An 18,649-nucleotide genomic window follows, 5' to 3' on the forward strand; every position below is an offset into this window, starting at 1 on the left:
CAAAAAAAAAAACAAAAAAAAGAAAGAGTAACCCTAGGCACTATATTACCTTATGAAAATGTTACAGAAGCATTGATTTTACTGTTAATAAAAACAATTCCTGGCTGGGCACAGTGGCTCATGCCTGTAATCTGAGCATTATGGGAGGTCGAGGCTGGAGGATGGCTTAAGACCAGGAGTTTGAGACCAGCCTGGGCCATAGCAAGATCCTGTCTCTACAAAAAAATTTAAAAATTAGCCGGGCGTGGTAGTGTGCAACTGTAGTCCCAGCTACTCGGGAGGCTGAGGTGGGAGGATACCTTGAGCCTGGGAAGTCAAGGATGCAGTGAGCTATGATCGCATCACTGCCCTCCCGCCTGGGCAACAGAGGCCCTGTTTCACAGAAAAAAGAGAGAAGAAGGTGACACAATGGATAGTGTGAGGTGGGGGAGGCGAGCAGCTGCGGGGTGTACAGGGGTCTGGCAACTGTGGGAGACAATGGGGATCAGGCAGAGGGGTGGGCACATAGGAGGCAACGTAAACCAGAACTGAGGCTGGGCCAGGCCAGGGTGTCAGAGGCTGAGGCCGGGAGTCGGGCGGCCCTTGGGCTGGATTGCAAGGCGAAGAAGCAGGAGGGAGAGGCTGAGAGTGTGGAGGGGAGGGGGCTTGTAGCGTGTGATTGGAGGGAGGACCGGGCTCTGGTAAAGGTGTCATGAGGAGGCGGGGAAAGGTGAGAATTGGATTTAAGATGTTTTGGGGTTGGGCGCAGTGGCTCACGCCTGTCATCCCAGCATTTTGGGAGGCCAAGGCGGGCAGATTGTCTGAGGTCTGGAGTTCAAGACCAGCCTGGCCAACATGGCAAAACTCCGTCTCTACTAAAAATACAAAAAGAAATTAGCTCACGTCTGTAGTCCCAGCTACTCGGGAGGCTGAGGCAGGAGAATCGCTTGAACCTGGGAGGTGAAGGTTGCAGCGAGCCGAGATGCTGCCTCTGCACTCCAGACTGGGCGACAGAGCAAGACTCAATCTCAAAAAAAAAAAAAAAAAAGACGTTTTGGGAGTAGAGATTGAAAGCGTTAAATTGAGCTGGATGTGGTGGCTCACACCTCTAATCTCCACACAATGGAAGGCCAAGGCAGGAGGATCACTTGAGGCCAGGAGTTGGAGACCAGCCTGACCAACATAGTGAAACCCCCATCTCTACTAAAAACACAAAAATTAGCTGGGCGTGGTGACACGCACCTGTAATCCCAGCTACTCAGGAGGCTGAGGCTTGAGAATGGCTTGAACCCAGGAGGCGGAGGTTGCAGTGAGCCGAGATGGCGCCACTGCACTCCAGCCTGGGTGACAGAGCAAGACTCTGTCTCAAAAAAAAAAAAAAAAGTGTTAAATGGAAAATAGGAGGAGGAAGGGCCTAGGGTAGGATTTTAGGTGGAAAAGGAAAGAAAGGAGGGTATAGAGAAAGCAAGACTGGGAAGAAGGTTAAGGAGGAAGAGGACTGGGATGGGAGCTGGGGCAGTGGGGCTGCGGGGGTGATAGAGGCCAAAGGGGTCCCTTTGCCTTGTGTATAGGAAGACAGCAGAGTTCAGCGGCATCAGAAGCAGCTGGTGCCAATAGCCAGTCCCCTAGCTTTTAATAGCATGGAAGGGCAGAAGGGAATGGTCACGTGGGCTTGGAGACCTGGGGTGGAAGAGGATGCAGCTGGCTTTGCTTCCACAGGCTCTCGAGCTCACTGCTGTCTTGTTTTTCCTGGTTTTAGAAAGCAGAGAAAAAGGGGAAGCTGGTATTGTCCAAGTGTGGAGGAGCAAAGGACTTTTCCAGTTTTTAGCAATTAGCGATACAAGAGTGGGGAAGGAGGCTGGGCAGAGTGGCTCACACCTGCAATCCCAGCATTTGGGGAGGCCAAGGCTTGAGGTGAGACCAGCCTGGGCAACACAGTGAGACCCTGTCTCTTAAAAAAAATTTTTTTTTGGCCAGGCGTGGTGGCTCACGCTTGTAATCCCAGCACTCTGGGAGGCCGAGGCGGGTGGATCACCTGAGGTCAGGAGTTCAAGACCAGCCTGGGCAACATGGTGAAACCCCATCTCCACTAAAAATACAAAAAAATTAGCCGGGCATGGTGGTGCGTGCCTGTTAATCCCAGCTACTCAGGAGGCTGAGGCAGGAGAATTGCTTGAACCCAAGGGGCTGAGGTTGCAGTGAGCTGAGATCATGCCATTGCACTCCAGCCTGGGCAACAGAGTGAGACTCCGTCTCGAAAACAACAACAAAAATATCCCGCACACATTAAAGAAAAATTCATTCTCTGGCTGGGCGTGGTGGCTCACACCTGTAATCCCAGCACTTCCGGAGGCCAAGGCGGGCAGATCACCTGAGGTCAGGAGTTCAAGACCAGCCTGGCCAATGTGGCGAAACCCCATCTCTACTAAAAACACACACACACACACACACACACACACACACACACAAATTAGCCCGCATGGTGGTGTATGCCTGTAGTACCAGCTACTGAGGAGGCTGAGGTGGAGGATCGCTTGAGCCCAGGAATTCGAGGCTGCAGTGAGTGATGATCATGCCACTGCACTCCAGCGTGGGCAACAGTGAGGCCACGTCTCTAAAAAATAAAAAAAGAGAGAGAAACAAGAGAGAGCTGGCTTCCCCCTCCTCTGCCATGTTAGCAATGTAACCAGGATGAAGCGCCTCACCAGGCACCGAATCTGTCAACACCTTGGCTTTGAACTCCCTGGCCTCGAGAACTGAAAGGCACTCTCTATGGGTTAAGCCACCCAGTGCATGGTATCTTGTTATAACTGCCCGAGCTGACTAAGACGGACGTTCAGGACAGAGAGCGTGAATGCATAGTGACACCAGCTGTGAGTCTTTCTCCAGGGACAGTCGGCAGCCGGCCCTAGGTGCAGAGCCGATGACAAGGACCCAGGCTCTCAGCAGGTCTTCCAAGCAGTGTGGTAGAAAGGCAGGCAGGGTGTGGGGAAGTGGAGCCAGGCCACCAGTCATGATGTCAAGACTGAGCCAGGAAGCAAAGGCAGGCAGAGAGATGGGGAGGAGAGGGAGCAGGAGGGGACTGGCCATCTCTGAGACAGAAGCGTGAGTAGTGGGTGGACTTGAGGGCAGGAGAGGACTGAAAGGGCAGAGGCCTGGGCGATGCAGCCAGAGAGGGAGATGCTGGTGTGGGGAGGTCTGGGCAGGGATGTTTTAGGTGATGGCAGAGTCTGGAGTGGGGATGGAGTAGAGGTGAAGGTGCTGAAATTGAGGTCAGAGGTTGTAATCTCAGCGTGTATGACTTGGGGCAAAGGAAAACTGTGTCCCAGGTGCCAGGTCAAGCCTCAGAGGCCTTGGCACCATGGAACCCAGGAGCAAAGTCTGCAATGGGGATTTTTTTTTCTTTTTTTTGCGGGGGAGGGAGACGGAGTCTCACTCTGTTGCCCAGGCTGGAGTGCAGTGGTGCGATCTCAGCTCACTGCAACCTCCGCCTCCCAGCGTCAAGCAATTCTGCCTCAACCTCCCAAGGAGCTGGGACTACAGGCGTGCACCACCACACCCGGCTAATTTTTGCATTTTTAGTTGAGACAGGGTTTTGCCATGTTGGCCAGCCTCGTCTCTAATTCCTGACCCCAAGTGATCCATCCGCCTTGGCCTCCAAAGTGCTGGGATTACAGGTGTGAGCCACCGCACCTGGCCTAGAGCCTAAAGTATCCACTTGTACATGTAGATGCCCCACGATGGAATGGCCACCCATCTCTGTGGCCTTTTCCCTTTGCCACAGGGACAAACCACACAGATGACAGGATCATGCTGGCTGTAGATACTGAGCAATGATTGATGATACCAGCGGTTTTTCTTTTTTTCTTTTTTGTTTGTTTTGAGGTAGGGTCTCACTCTGTAACCAAGCTGGAGTGCAGTGGCCTTGAACTGTAAACTTGAACTCCCGGGCTCAAGCAATCCTCCCACCTCGGCCTCCCAAGTAGCTGGGACCACAGGCGTGTGCCACCACGCCCGGCTGAGAGAGGGCTCTTCATGTCTTCTGCCCTGACTCCCTTCCTCTGCCTCCCTTCCAGAATCCCAGGTTCCCAGGCAACCTGCAGATGAGTGACCGCCAGCTGGACGAGGCTGGAGAAAGTGACGTGAACAACTTGTAAGTGGCTCCTGCCCTGAGCCCAGGGAGGGAGAAAGCTTTTGTGAATGCTGACACTTCTCATAAGGGTCATGGAGGGCCTGATGGGGGGAGGCCGTGGCTGGGATGGGGACCAAAGCCCCTGGGGGACGTGGCCTTGGGGCTACTTATTTATTGGTGGTGCCTCATCCAGAACCCCTGCCTGGCTATTTCACACCCCAAAGCTTTCCTGTCTGTCTCGCTTTCTGCCCTCTGACTCCAACACTGGTACCTATCCTCTCCCTCTGTCACTGTCACTGTTTTTGTTTTTGTTTTTTGAGAGGCAGTCTCGCCCTGTTACCCAGGCTGGAGTGCAGTGACTTGATCTCGGCTTACTGCAGCCTCCACCTCCCAGGTTCAAGTGATTCTCCTGCCTCAGCCTCCCGAGTAGCTGGGATTACAGGCATGCGCCATCATACCCGGCTAATTTTTATATTTTTAGTAGAGATGGGGTTTCGCCACGTTGGCCAGGCTGGTCTTGAACTCCTGACCTCAGGTGATCCGCCCACCTCGGCCTCCCAAAGAGCTGGGATTACAGGCGTGAGCCACCGCCCCCGACCTGTCGCTGTCACTGTTGACTTCACCAGGCTGCATGGCCATAATACCCACGAGGCTAAGACTTGGAGCTGGAGTTGTGTGTGTGTTTGCGCATGCACACGAGCATTGGAGACTGGAGTAGCGTAGAGCGTGGGGGAGGGGACAGGTAACAGACCGGCCTCAGGCTGTGGAGGGTAAGCTCTCTTTCCTCTTGGGTCCAGTTTCCAGTTAACAGTGGAGATGTTTGACTACCTGGAGTGTGAACTCAACCTCTTCCAAACAGGTGAGTCTCTTCCCTCCCGTCTAACCCAGGCTCTCATGGGAACTACCTAATTCCCAGTCCTCCTCTCCCTGCAAAGTGTGCAGCACAAGGGGTAGGAAAATGGAGACATTCACACCCCATCTCTGGTCTCTCCAACCCTCGTGCAGGGAGGGACTGAACCTCTTCAGTATTTTTCTTTTTAAGAGACAAGTTCTCGGCCGGGTGCAGTGGCTCGCACCTGTAATCCTAGCACTTTGGGAGGCTAAGGTGGGCCCATCACTTGAGGCCAGAAGTTCAAGACCAGCCTGGCCAACATGGTGAAACCCTGTCTCTACTAAAAATATAAAAATCAGCCGGGCATGGTGGCACATGCCTGTAATCCCAGTTACTTGGGAGGCTGAGGCAGGAGAATTGCTTGAACCCAGGAGGTCGAGGTTGCAGTGAGCCAAGATCATGCCATTGCACTCCAGCCTGAGTGATACAGCAAGACTTCATCTCAAAAAAAAAAAGAGAGAGAGAGAGAGAAGGTCTCGCTCTGTCGCCCAGGCTGGATTGCAGTGGCATGTTACGGCTCACTGCAACCTCAAACTACTAGGCTCAAATGATCCTCCCACCTCAGCCTCCCAAGTAGCTGGGACTACAGGCACGCACCACCACATCTGGCTGATTTTTTATATTTTTTGCAGAGATAGGGGTCTCACTGTGTTGCCCAGGCTGTTCTTGAACTACCAGCCTCAAGGTGTCTTCCCAACTCAGCCTCCCAAAGTTCTGGGATTACAGGCGTGAGCTACCACACCTGGCCTCCTAGATATTTTCCAAGCGGGTGGTTTCACGTCTGAGCAGAAAGACCACACACTGCCCCTTCCTACTGGCCTCTCTCCTGAAGCGCAGGCCTCCAAAAGCCCAAAGACAGGTCTTACCTCTTTGCCAGCCACTGGACTGTAGCCATGGCCCTGGCCAGTCCTTGGTCCAGTCTTGTCTGCTACTCGGAACTGGGCTGGCTCATGGGCACGATTTCTGCTGAGGAGGAAGGGCTCATGTCTGCTGTTGAGTTGGCAGCCATGGGAAACAAGCTGGTCAGGATTGGTTGTCACCCAGGACTGGTTGTCACCCAAGTCCACATGAGAAGCTCACACAGTCCTGTTCCACTAGCAGGGGGAGTGGCCACACTTCCAGGCTCCTGCCTGCCAAGAACTGTGGTGCCTCCAGACCATCAGCCCCTAATGCTTCCCTGACAAGCCTCAGCTGGTCCCCTTCTCTCCAGCGCGTCTCCTCCCCACATCTCCCAGCAGGCTCCCCTCCTTTCCCTGGGGGATGTAAGCACCAGCGTTCTGAGACTCAGGGCGTTCCATGACAAGCATCCAACTCTGAAAGACAACATTCCACATTGCAGGTCTCCATACGCAAGCTTGGTGGTTTCACGCCCAAGCCTCGTGGCCTTCTCTGCATGTGGACAGGCAGGACCCACTCTTGGGGCTTGGACTCTCTGACCCCGAATTTCCTTCAGCTTCCTTCAGCTTGTTCATCTGTGCAGAAATGCCTACTACTGGCCTCTTTTCCAGAATATTCTGTTTTGTGTTGTATGATGGCTGGGACAGGGCAACAAATTCTGTAATACATTGACCAGTCTTCAGCACAGGATGTGGTCAGAAAAACATCAGAAACAGGCCAGGCGCAGTGGCTCATGCCTGTAATCCTAGCACTTTGGAAGGCCAAGGGAGGCAGATCACCTGAGGTCAGGAGTTCAAGACCAGCCTGGGCAACATGGTGAAACCCTGTCTCTACGAAAAATACAAAAATTAGCCAGGTGTGGTGGTGAGCACCTCTAATCCCAACTACTCAGGAGGCTGAGGCAGGAGAATGGCTTGAACTCAGGAGGCAGAGTTTGCAGTGAGCCGAGATGCAGTGAGCAAGATTCTATCTCAGAAAAAAGAAAGACCAACACCAGAAACAGCTGGAAACTGCGGTTTGTGCGAGAAAGGGACATTCAGCCGACTAGGAAGCTATTTGAGCAGGGTGTTATACGAAAGTCAGTAGAGAAATAAAAATAAAACGCAGAATCTAGTCTATGCCCTAAGCTATTCCCAGTCAGACTGAAAGCAGTGGTGTAGATGCATTTATTTTTTAAAAAATGCATTGGGGCCGGGCGCAGTGGCTCATGCCTGTAATTTCAGCACGTTGGGAGGCGAAGGCAGGTGGATCATGAGGTCAGGAGTTCAAGACCAGCCTGGCCAACATGGTGAAACGCCATCTCTATTGAAAATACAAAAATTAGCCAGGCGTGATTGATGGTGTGTGCCTGTAATCCCAGCTACTCAGATGGCTGAGGCAGGAGAATTGCTTGAACCCGGGAGGCAGAGGTTGCAGTGAGCCAACATCACACCACTGCACTCCAGCCCGGGTGACAGAGCAAGACTCCTTGAAAAAAAAAATGCTTTGGAAATGTTTGCATAAAAGTATATAAACAAGTATACATTGTTGTGGCTAACTTTTCATCATTTGGATTTTGGTGGGAACAACGTATGTGGATAATTCAGAATTCATTCACATTTAGCTTTCACTTTTTTGTTGTTGTTTCTTTTGAGATAGTCTGGTTGTGTCACCCAAGCTGGAATGCAGTGGTGCGATTCCGGCTCACTGCAACCTCCGCTTCTGGGGCTCAAGCCATCCTCCTACCTCAGCCTCCCAAGTAGCTGGGACTACGGGCACGCACCACCATGCCCAGCTAATTTTTGTGTACTTTTTTTAGAGACAAGGCTTCATTATGTTGCCCAGGCTGGTCTCAAACTCCTGAGCTCAAGTGATGTGCCTGCCTTGTCCTCCCAAAGTGCTGGGATTATTGGCATGAGCCACCACGCCCAGCCTGCATTTAGCTTTGGAATGTGCTAGATCTGAATGCAGGCGTGAGTGAGATTCTTGGAATTGTCATCCTTGGGAAAGTGCAGCCTAGAAGTTGCAGTTCGGCTGACACAAGCTCTCTCCCCATGGCTCTCACCTCTTCTTGGAGCCGGCTGCCTGCCTGCCTCCCGCTGCTGTGGTGTTTAGGGATAAGCAAGACAAATGTTTCAACCTTTGGGTCATCCTTCCAGTTCCTGACAGACAGTGGACCATGAGTAAGCGGAGATGGTGATGAGGTCCAAAAGGACTTGGTTAGCTGAGAGAATGAGTAAGGGGTAGAGGTGGTGAGCTCAGCCATCTTTTTTGTGCCACATCTCATGACCCCTAGTTCTGGTGTTTTGTGTGTTTGTTTGTTTTGTTTTGAGAGAGTCTCGCTCTGTTGCCCAGACTGGAGTGCAGTGGCACCATCTCAGCTCACTGCAACCTCCGCCTCCCAGGCTCAAGCAATTCTCCTGTCTCAGCCTCCTGAGTAGCTGGGATTACAGGTGTGTGCCACCACGCCCGGCTAATTTTTGTACTTTTAGTAGAGACAGGGTTTCACCATGTTGGCCAGGCTAGTCTCGAACTCCTGGCCTCAAGTGATCTGCCTGCCTTGGCCTCCCAAGGTGCTTGGATTATAGGCATGAGCCACCGTGCCCAGCCTGCTCTGGTTTTATATGCATTGTTCATTAATATTGTTACCACGAGATGCTGACCTACTCATCTCTAAATTCCCTCTGTTCTAGCCCAGTGCCTGGTGAATAGCAGGCCCTCAACCATAAAAGAATGCTTGCTTTTTGAAAAACAGCAGGCTACCAGGTGCAGTGGCTCATGCCTATAAACCCAGCACTTTAGGAGGCCAAGGTGGGAAGATTGCTTGAATCCAGGAGTTATAGTCGGGTAGCTCTGGTCCAGAAGACTCTAAGTAATTCACCCTAGAGTTTCCCAGAGCATGCAGCTGAAAGTTAACACCATGTAATGAATTCTGTTCACCTATTTCATCATCACTGCTGTTTTTCTTTTCTCTCTCTCTCGTGTTTTTTTTTTTTTTTTTTTTTTTTGGAGATGGGATCTCACTCTGTCGCCGAGGCTGGAGTACTGTGGCACAATCATAGCTCACTGCAGCCTTGACCTCCCTGGTCTCAAGGGATCCTCCCACCTCAGCCTCCTGAGTAGCTGGGACCAGGGATGTGTGCCATCACACCCAGCTAATTTTTTAATTTTTTGTAGAGATGGGGTCTTGCTATATGACCAGGCTGGTCTCGAACTCCTGAGCTCAAGTGATCCTTCCACCTCAGCCTCCCAAAGTGTTGGGATTATAGGCATGAGCCACCACCCCCAGCCTCCTGTGCTTTAAGAAGCACCCGCAGTGTGCACTGTCCAATAGGGCACTCACTAGCCCCATGTGATCATTGAACTTGATTACAATTAAATAACATTTAAAAGTCAGGTCCTCAGCTGCACTAGTCCTATTTCAGCCATATTTCAGAAAGCCACATATGGCTAATATATTAAAAAGTTTATATGAACATTTTCATCATTGTAGAATTCTATTGGATAGCACTATTGTGGGTGATTCTGATGTGTGCTAAAACTTGACAACCACTGAGCTTGGACATACAGTTTTCAACCCTGGATGCAGATTAGAATCTACCTGGGGCGTTTTTTTTGTTTTTGTTTTCTCTGAAACGGAGCCTTGCTCTGTCACTCAGGCTGGAGTGCAGTGGTGGGATCTTGGCTCACTGCAGCCTCCAAGCAATTCTTGTGCCTCAGCCTCCTGAGTAGCTGGGACTACAGGTGCCTGCTACCACACCCGGCCAATTTTTGTATTTTTAGTAGAGACGGGGTTTCACCATGTTGGCCAGGCTGGCCTCAAACTCTTGACCTCAAGCAGTCCTCCCACCTCAGCCTCCCAAAGTGCTGGGATTACAGGCATGAGCCACAGCACCTGGCCTAACGGGGGACAGCAGGGGAAGGCTTTTGACACCCACTGACATCCCAACATACCGCAGACCAATTGAAACAGATGGTGGGGCGGTTCTGGGGGTTGCAGGAAGACTTTAGTGTTTCAGTTTCCCCAGGTGATCCTAACCAGTCTCAAAGCCAAAGTCAAGAACCACTGCACAATTCCATGCACTTTTCCCAGCATTCTCATTGAAGTCCTCTGAGACCCTTACGAGGTATGCACTGTTATAGCCACATGTGCTCAACAGAAGAGCATCAGGAGGCACAGAGTGACTGAGCAACTTGTCCGCGATGACACTGCTCTAGATGTTTCTGGATGCCAAAGGGCATTCCTGGAAGGTATCAGGAATCGGGGCCAGGCAGGGAAATGGAACAGCCCGTGGTTCCTGCCAGTTGGAGCCTGAGGAAGCCGGTAGACTTGGGGATGGCTGCCTTGCAGTGACAGCTGCTTTTAATTTGTGTCAAGAAGAAAAGCTGCCTTTTAATTAGAACAATTCGGGATTTTTTTTTTTTTTCAGCTGCCAGACTAACCCAGTTACCAGGGATTAGTGCAGTCGGGAAGCGGAATACAGGCAGTGCTAGGCTTCCCTCTGGGCCAGTTCCACTCACAGAGGGACCACGGGGAGAGTCATTTCATTGCCCGCTGCGTGCAGAGTCTGCAGAGGCAGTGGGTGGCCAGTGCAAGAAGGAAAATCAGCCTGGCCAGTGGTGTGAGCTGAGTGTCTGCAGCCAGACGGCCAGTTGCTTGGTCTAGGATGGGGGGCAGGAGGTTAGTGTGGAGGGAGCTCCAGCGTGAGAAATTGAGGGAGCAACTTCGTCTCTGAAACTCAAGAGGGTGGAGGCAAGACTTCTATTTTTGTTGACAGGTGTCCCAAGTTTCAGCCCTGAACCCTGACATATCTTCCTTCTCCCAAGTCCTTTTTCTTATTTTTCTTGTTTTGTATTGTTTTGTTTTGGTTTGGTTTGGTTTCTTTTGAGATGGAGTCTCACTCTGTCACCCAGGCTGGAGTGCAGTGGCACCGTCTCAGCTCACTGCAACCTCCACCTTCCAGGCTCAAGCGATTCTCCTGCCTCAGCTTCCCAAGTAGCTGGGTTTACAGGCACACGCCACCACACCCAGCTAATTTTTGTATTTTAGTAGAGACAGGGTTTTGCCATGTTGGCCAGGCTGGTCTCGAACTACTGACCTCAGGCGATCCACCCGCCTCGGCCTCCCAAAGTGCTGGGATTACAGGCATGAGCCACTGTGCCTGGCTTGTTTTGTTTTATTTATTTATGAAACAGAGTCTCACTCTGTCGCCCAGGCTGGAGTGCAGTGGTGGGCTCTTGGCTCACTGCAGCCTCCACCTCCTGGGTTCAAGCGATTCTCCTGCCTCAGCTTCCCAAGTAGCTGGGATTACAGGCATGAGCCATCACGCCTGGCTAATTTTTGTATTTTCAGTAGAGATGAGGTTTTGCCATGTTGCTCAGGCTGGTCTCAAACTCAGGCTCAGGCAGTCCCCCCACCTCGGCCTCACAAAGTGCTGGGATTACAGGCGTGAGCCACTGTACCTGGCTGAGACCCAGTCTCGTAAAGAGGAAAAAAACGAAGATGAGGCTCCTCCTCCATGTCCGCCATGGTAGGAGCTCTCCCAGGTTATGAGCAAATCTCTTCTTCCCTGAGCTATCAGGGGTCTCTGCACAGAGTAGCGCTTAGTTCACCCAGTCATGATGCACTGAATATTCTGACTCTCAGGAGCAAAGGCTCCTGGTCTAACCATCATTGGCCCCATCAGCTCTTGGGCTCTCCAACAAGTCTGTTAACTCACCACCTCTCAGCAAAACCCCTTTTTTTTTTTTTTTTTTTTTTTTTTTTTTGAGATGGTGTCTTACTCTTGTCACCCAGGCTGGAGTGCAGTGGTGCAATCTCGGCTCACTGCAACCTCTGCCTCCTGGGTTCAAGTGATTCTCCTGCCTCAGCCTCCCGAGTAGCTGGGATTACAGGCATGTGCCACCATGCCCAGCTAATTTTTGTATTTTTAGTAGAGACAGGGTTTTCCCATGTTGGAGAGGCTGGTCTCGAACTCCTGACCTCAGGCGATCCACCCGCCTCGGCCTCCTAAAGTGCTGGGATTACAGGCATGAGCCACCACACCCTGCGAAAACCACTTTTTTTTTTCGAGACTGAGTTTTGCTCTGTTGCTGGAGTGCAATAGCATGATCTTGGCTCACTGCAACCTCCGCCTCTCGGGTTCAAGCGATTCTCCTGCCTCAGCCTCCCGAGTAGCTGGGATTACAGGCATGCGCCACCATGCTCGGCTAACAAAACCACTTCCTGACTTTGTGACAGCCTTCAAGTTACTAACCTTCTGTTTCTTCACCTGTTTAATGGGGATACGTTTACCTGTCTCATGGGAGTGTTGTGAGGGTTAAATGAATTAGATGAGGTAAAGCACGCACAGAATCGGTCCTTGGTGTATGTTGGACCCCTGCCTCTGCCCCTCTGAAGAGGCTGCCTGTAATCCCCTGGCTCTACCACCTTTCTCCCTCACTTTTATTTCCTAGTATTCAACTCCCTGGACATGTCCCGCTCTGTGTCCGTGACGGCAGCAGGGCAGTGCCGCCTCGCCCCGCTGATCCAGGTCATCTTGGACTGCAGCCACCTTTATGACTACACTGTCAAGCTTCTCTTCAAACTCCACTCCTGTGAGTACCACGGGCCAGATCTTCTTACATGAGATTCAGGCTAGAAGGAGGATCCCAGCCTGAGGATGTCCCCAGAGAAACGCAGTCCTTCTCAGTGCCTTTGGCTGTCTGCTTCTGTTTCAAAAGGCCCCGGAGCTTCTGACCATTGTGAGGATAAAAGAGCAGGGCCCAGGCTTTGGTGACCCCAGTAAAGCCCCTGGCTTGCCACTCTTGCGTCCCAGTGTTACAGGATCTTTGGGGTGTCCGTTTTCTGGCTGGAAACCTCTGGGGCCAGTGGTGCCTTTGCCCGAGTTCTTGTTCGGCATCCAGGAAGAATGAGGTATGCAGACAAGTGGAGGGTGGACAAGATGAAGAGGAGCTTTATTGAGTATTAGAACAGCTCAGAGGAGACTGCAGTGGGTACCGCTCTCTGTCTGTAGGCAGGTTGTCCTGTCGAGTGTTCAGCTCTCAGCAGAAAAGAGGCCATGGAGTGGGTAGCTCCTCTCTGCAGCTGGTTATCCTAGCATCTCTGCAGGTCTCTGAAGCCTCAGCAGAGAGGGTAGCTCCTCTCTGTAGCTGGTCGTCCCATCTCTGCTCAGCTCTGGCTGAGCTCAGGCCTTTTATGGGCCTCAGAGGGGAGGAAATGTACCCCGATTGGTCCATGGGCAGGCCCGGAAAGGGCACCCCAAGTTCCCACTCCGGTCTGTGGGATTGGCAGCCCAGCCCCCACCGGGGACCCGCCCTTTCACCCAGGAATCTGTCTGCCTCCCGCTGCCATGCATGGCAACAGGGCTCAGCCCCAATTTTGCTCTAAGATCAGAGTGGGTGCCGACAGCAGGGAGAAGCCAGGCAGCGGGAACAGGTTCAGAAGAGGGGAGGGAGAGCCTTCTCAGGCCCTGAAGAGTACAGGGATGCCTGAGTCTGCAGCCGGGGCTGGGTGCGGGTGCGGGGCAGCAGGGCTGCCACCCACTCCATGGAGTGGGAGGCCCAAGTCTGCAGCTGTGTTTTGGGCGGCTGCAGCTGCACCTGGGAAGGTAGGGTTCCTGCCTGCTCCGGACCCTCAAGAGCACAGGGAGGCTCAGATCTGCAGTCACAACTTGGGCGGCTACAGCCCCATCCAGGAGGGTGAGGCTTCTGCCTGTTCCATGGAGTGTGCAGCCCTGGCCATGCCTCCCTGCTGCAGCTGGCATGATGGCAGTGGCAGGCCATCTGGACTGGCAGCTGCCATCACCAGGATGGTCCTCTCTGTCTGCCTCTAGCTTGAGCACGTCACCATTCATCAAGTATGTCGTGTATCCTACGAACAGCACAAATATCAGCAGACCTGGCCTAGACCTACATGAGCTAACATAATGATTTCCAGACCATTTATCTACACAATCCCTTTGTGCAAATGGAATTTTATGGAGAAATATAAATTATAAAACACAGCTGCTCATTAAATGGAGACCTATCCCTTACCTAGCTTCAGTTCCCTGGGGTGCCCTTAGCAGAATATATATAGTTTGGAGGTTCTGGTCTTACAGAAGTTCTTACACTTTTTTTTTTTTTTTTTTTTTTTCCTGAGACAGAGTCTCACTCTCTCACCCAGGCTAGAGTGCAATGGCATGATCTCGGCTCACTGCAACCTCTGCCTACCAGGTTCAAGCAATTCTTGTGCCTTAGCCTCCCAAGTAGCTGGGACCACGGGTCTGTGCTGGCACACCCAGCTAATTTTTTGTTGTTGTTGTTTGAATTTTTAGTAGAGATGGGGTTTCCCCATTTTGGCCAGGCTGGTCTCGAACTCCTGGCCTCAAGTGATCTGCCCACCTCAGCCTCCTAAAGTGCTAGGATTACAGGTATGACCCACCACACCCGCCAGTTCTTATACTTTTGTGTCCTTCTGGTTTAAAATGATGTGTCTGGGGTGGGCACAGTGGTTCACGCATGGAATCCCATCACTTTGGGAGGCTGATGCAGGCAGATCGCTTGAGCTCAGGGGTTGGAGACCAGCCTGAGCAACATAGTGAAATCCCTGTCTGTACAAAAAATACAAAAATTAGCCAGGCATGGTGACATGCGCCTGTAGTCCCAGCTACCTGGGAGGCTAAGGCGAGAGGATCGCTTGAGCCCAGAAGGTCAAGGCTACAGTGAGCTGTGTTTGTGCCACTGCCCTCCAGCCTGGGCAACAGAACGAGACCGTGCCTAAAAAAAATAAAATAAATAAATAAAGTAGTATAAGACAGTATACTCTGTAACTGCGGTTATTGACAAGTAATGAATCTCTTTATTTAGACAGTACAAGGGAAGGGTGTAGCATCGCCTAGATGCTAACCTAGGGTGGTTTTGTGGAAGGGAGATTGGAATTAGCTGCCTGGGGATTAGAAGGGCTTTGCGGCAAGTAGGCCTGCCTGAAGGGAGCTGAGAGGGTGGAGTGGGCCCCCAAGAGAAGGGACCAGCTGCTTAGAGTGCTGAATACAGATGAACTTTTCATTGTTTCCCCTGGAAACTTTTCATTGTTTCCAAGTATTCTGTTGCTCAGTAGAACATCACCACTGCCTTTTTGTAAAATGGGGAGTTAAGCTGGGCATGGTGGTGCACACCTGTAGTCCCAGTTACTCGGGAGGCTGAGGGAGTTATGAGAAGAGACAGGTAATTAAGTGTTTGGGTTTAAAGGCCTTCTTTGAAGGCAGGGCAATACCCAAGACCCACACTGCCTCTGGGCTGAGGAAGGGGTAGGAGGGATACTCTTTACAATACATAGTTTTTTAATTTACTTTATTTATTTATTTATTTATTTATTTTTCTGAAACAGGGTCTCGCTCTGTTGCCCAGGCTGGAGTGCAGTGGCACAATCTCAGCCCACTGCAACCTCCACCTCCCAGGTTCAAGCAATTCTCCTACCTCAGCCTCCCAAGTAGCTGAGATTATAGGTGCCCGCCACCATGCCTGGCTAATTTTTGTATTGTTTTTAGTAGAGACAGGGTTTCATCCTGTTGGCCAGGCTTGTCTCGAACTCCTGAGCTCAAGTGATCCTCCTGCCTCGGCCTCCCAAAGTGCTGGGATTGCAATTGTGAGCCACTGCAGCTGGCCCTCTTTTCTAAAAATAAACATTTATTTTTGTTTTAGATCTACAGAAAAGTTATAAAAATAGTACTGAGAGTTCTCGTATACCCAGTTCCATTTTCCCTTTGTTCGTATATTAGTATGAAACATTTGCCACAACTGGCTGGGCACGGTGGCTCACGCCTGTAATCCCAGCACTTTGGGAGGCCGAGGTGGGCGGATCATGAGGTCAGGAGATTGAGACCATCCTGGCCAACATGGTGAAACCCTGTCTCTACTAAAAATACAAAAAATTAGCCGGGCGTGGTGGCGGGCGCCTGTAGTCCCAGCTACTCAGGAGGCTGAGGCAGCAGAATGGTGTGAGCCCAGGAGGTGGAGCTTGCAGTGAGCCGAGATCGTGCCACTGCACTCCAGCCTGGGTGACAGAGCGAGACTCCGTCTCGAGAAAAAAAAAAAAAAAGAAACGTGTCACAACTAATTAACCAGTGTTGATACCTTATTATTAATTAAAGTTCGTACTTAAGGCAGGGCACGGTGACTCACACCTGTAATCCCAGCACTTTGGGAGGTCAAGGCGGGCGGATCACGAGGTCAAGAGATTGAAACCATCCTGGCCAACACGGCGAAACCCTGTATCTGCTAAAAATACAAAAATTAGTGGGGTGTGGTGGCGCGCGCCTGTAGTCCCAGCTGCTTGGGAGCTGAGGCAGGAGAATTGCTTGAACCCGGGAGGCGGAGGTTGTGGTGAGCTGAGATTGTGCCACTGCCCTCCAGCCTGGCAACAGAGTGAGATTCTGTCTCAAAAAAAAAAAAAGTTCGTACTTTATTCAGATTGTCACAGTTTTTACCGAATGTCCTTTTCTGCCCCAGAATCTCACCCGGTACATCATGTGACATTTAGTTGTGATGTCTCCTTAGGTTCCTCTTGGCTATGACGTTTCACTTCTCAAACTTCCCTTATTTTTGATGACTTTGACAGTTCTGAGTTTTTTGTAGAATGTTCCTGAATTCTGTTTGCCTGATGTTTTTCTCCTGATTTAACTGGGGTTAAGGGTTCTTGGGAGAAAGATCATTTAGGTCAAGTGCCATATTCATTCACTGTCCACTTCTGCCATTTTTGTTTTGTTTTGTTTTGTTTTAAGACAGGGTCTCGCTCTGTCACCCAGGCTGGAGTGCAGTGGTGCGATTGTAGCTCACTGCAGCCTCAAACTCCTGGGCTTAAAAGATCCTCCCACCTCAACCTCTTGAGTAGCTAAGACTACAGTGCACATCACCACACCTGGCTAATTTTTATTTCTTAATTTTTGTAGAGATGGGGGTCTCACTATGTTGCCCAGGCTGGTCTCAAACTCCTGGGTACAAGCGATGCTCCCCACTCAGCCTCCCAAAGTGCTGGGATTACACGTGGGAGCCACTGCGCCCAGCCATCTTTTGCCATTTCAATAATCATGTTTTATACATGTGTTCCCTGATTTTATCCAATGAATGTATGACCCATTTCCAAATAACAAATTTAAATTTAAACAAATAAAGCAAACACTAAAAGGATTGCTGAGCTGTGATCTACAGCTGCAATATGCAGGTTCGCACATCTGAGAGGTTACAGAACCTCAGAGAACTGGCTCTGTAGGGGAGGAGGCTGTCCTAAGAGGTTACTGGTGTGTGCAGTGTCATAGAGTTAGCTACCAACCAAGCCGGGACTGGAACTCAGATCCCAAGCCTCAATCCCTTGTTCTTTTTTTTGACAGAGTCTCACTGTCGCCCAGGCTGGAGTGCAGTGGTGCAATCTCAGCTCACTGCAACTTCCGCCTGCTGGGTTCAAGCGATTCTCCTGCCTCAGCCTCCCAAGTAGCTGGGATTACAGGCGCATGCCACCGCGCCCAGCTAATTTCTGTATTTTTAGTAGAGACATGGTTTCACCATATTGGTCAGGCTGGTCTTGAACTCCTGACCTCAAGTGATTCTCCTGCCTCAGCCTCCCAAAGTGCTGGGATTACATGTGTGAGCCACTGCACCTGGCCTTCAATCCCTTGTTCTTTGCCTTCTGACAGCCATCCTCTTGGGCAGGTTCTGTGGATCTCTTCCAGACTAATATCAGCCCTGAGCCTCAACCTAAAACAAATGCAGGCAATAGCTGAGAAAGAACTGCTCCCTCCTGGGCCTGCCATGGTCCAGCCTGCTACTGGGTCAGGTCACCATTTCTTCTCTAGTCCAGGACACAATTTCCACCCTATTGTGCCCGGCATGGCTTGTCCTTCAGGAACTAATTGAAGTGGAAGGATTTGGAGGATAAGCGTCTCCACACTCCTGCTGGTTCCTGCTGGGCTCCCTTGGTTACCAGACCTCGGGACAGCTCTAGGCCAGTCGTGGCCCCTGGCAGTGCTGGCCACATGCCCCAGGGTAGCTGGGCCCCTCCCCATCGAGAGCCCCGCTGTGGCTTCCCTGCCCTCTGGTCCCCCTCCCCTCTCACACTCTTTCCAATTTCTTCCAGGCCTCCCAGCTGACACCCTGCAAGGCCACCGGGACCGCTTCATGGAGCAGTTTACAAAGTAAGTGGTTCAAGTAACAGGAATGGAGGTGAATTCAAGAGCGCTATAAAATCATTAAGCCATGCAAGAGCACTGTGAGAGGTGGCTGGACACAGTGGTTCATGCCTGTAACCCCAACTCTTTGGGAGGCTGAGGTGGGAGGATCACTTGAGGCCAAGAGTTCGACACCAGGCTGGGCAACATAGCGAGACCCCATCTCTACAGAAAAAAAATGTAAAACAAATTAGCTGGGCATGGTGGTATGCACCTGTGATCCCAGCCACTTGAGAGGCTGAGGCAGGAGGATGGCCTGAGCCTAGGAGTCCGAGGCTGCAGTGAGCTATGATTGTGCCACTGGACTTCAGTCTATGTGACAAAGTGAGACCCTGTCTCTAAAAAAAAATTTTTTTTAAATACTTGTGGGGGTGAGGTTATCTTCGGGCTGGAGTGCAATGGCAATGGCACGATCTCGGCTCACTGCAACCTCCGCCTCCTGGGTTCAAGTGATTCTCCTGCATCAGCCTCTCGAGTAGCTGAGACTACAGGCACACACCACCACGCCCAGCTAATTTTTGTATTTTTAGTAGAGATGGGGTTTCACCATGTTGGCCAGGATGGTCT

At 51.3% G+C, this 18,649-nt stretch overlaps 1 protein-coding gene across 4 annotated transcripts in view; it reads left to right on the plus strand.

Moving 5' to 3' along the window:
* LOC129398241 (huntingtin-interacting protein 1-like) overlaps window positions 1-18,649 on the plus strand; it is a 79,694-nt gene that overhangs the window by 26,664 nt on the left and 34,381 nt on the right. For all 4 annotated transcript variants that reach the window (XM_063605822.1, XM_063605824.1, XM_063605825.1 and 1 more), the window contains exons 6-9: window positions 4,056-4,132; window positions 4,909-4,970; window positions 12,336-12,476; window positions 17,992-18,049. In XM_063605822.1, coding sequence (XP_063461892.1) covers window positions 4,056-4,132; window positions 4,909-4,970; window positions 12,336-12,476; window positions 17,992-18,049 — 338 coding nt within the window. The remainder of the gene's footprint in view (window positions 1-4,055; window positions 4,133-4,908; window positions 4,971-12,335; window positions 12,477-17,991; window positions 18,050-18,649) is intronic.

Source organism: Pan paniscus, chromosome 6, assembly GCF_029289425.2.
Source record: "Pan paniscus chromosome 6, NHGRI_mPanPan1-v2.0_pri, whole genome shotgun sequence".
NCBI classification, from domain to species: Eukaryota; Metazoa; Chordata; class Mammalia; order Primates; family Hominidae; genus Pan; species Pan paniscus.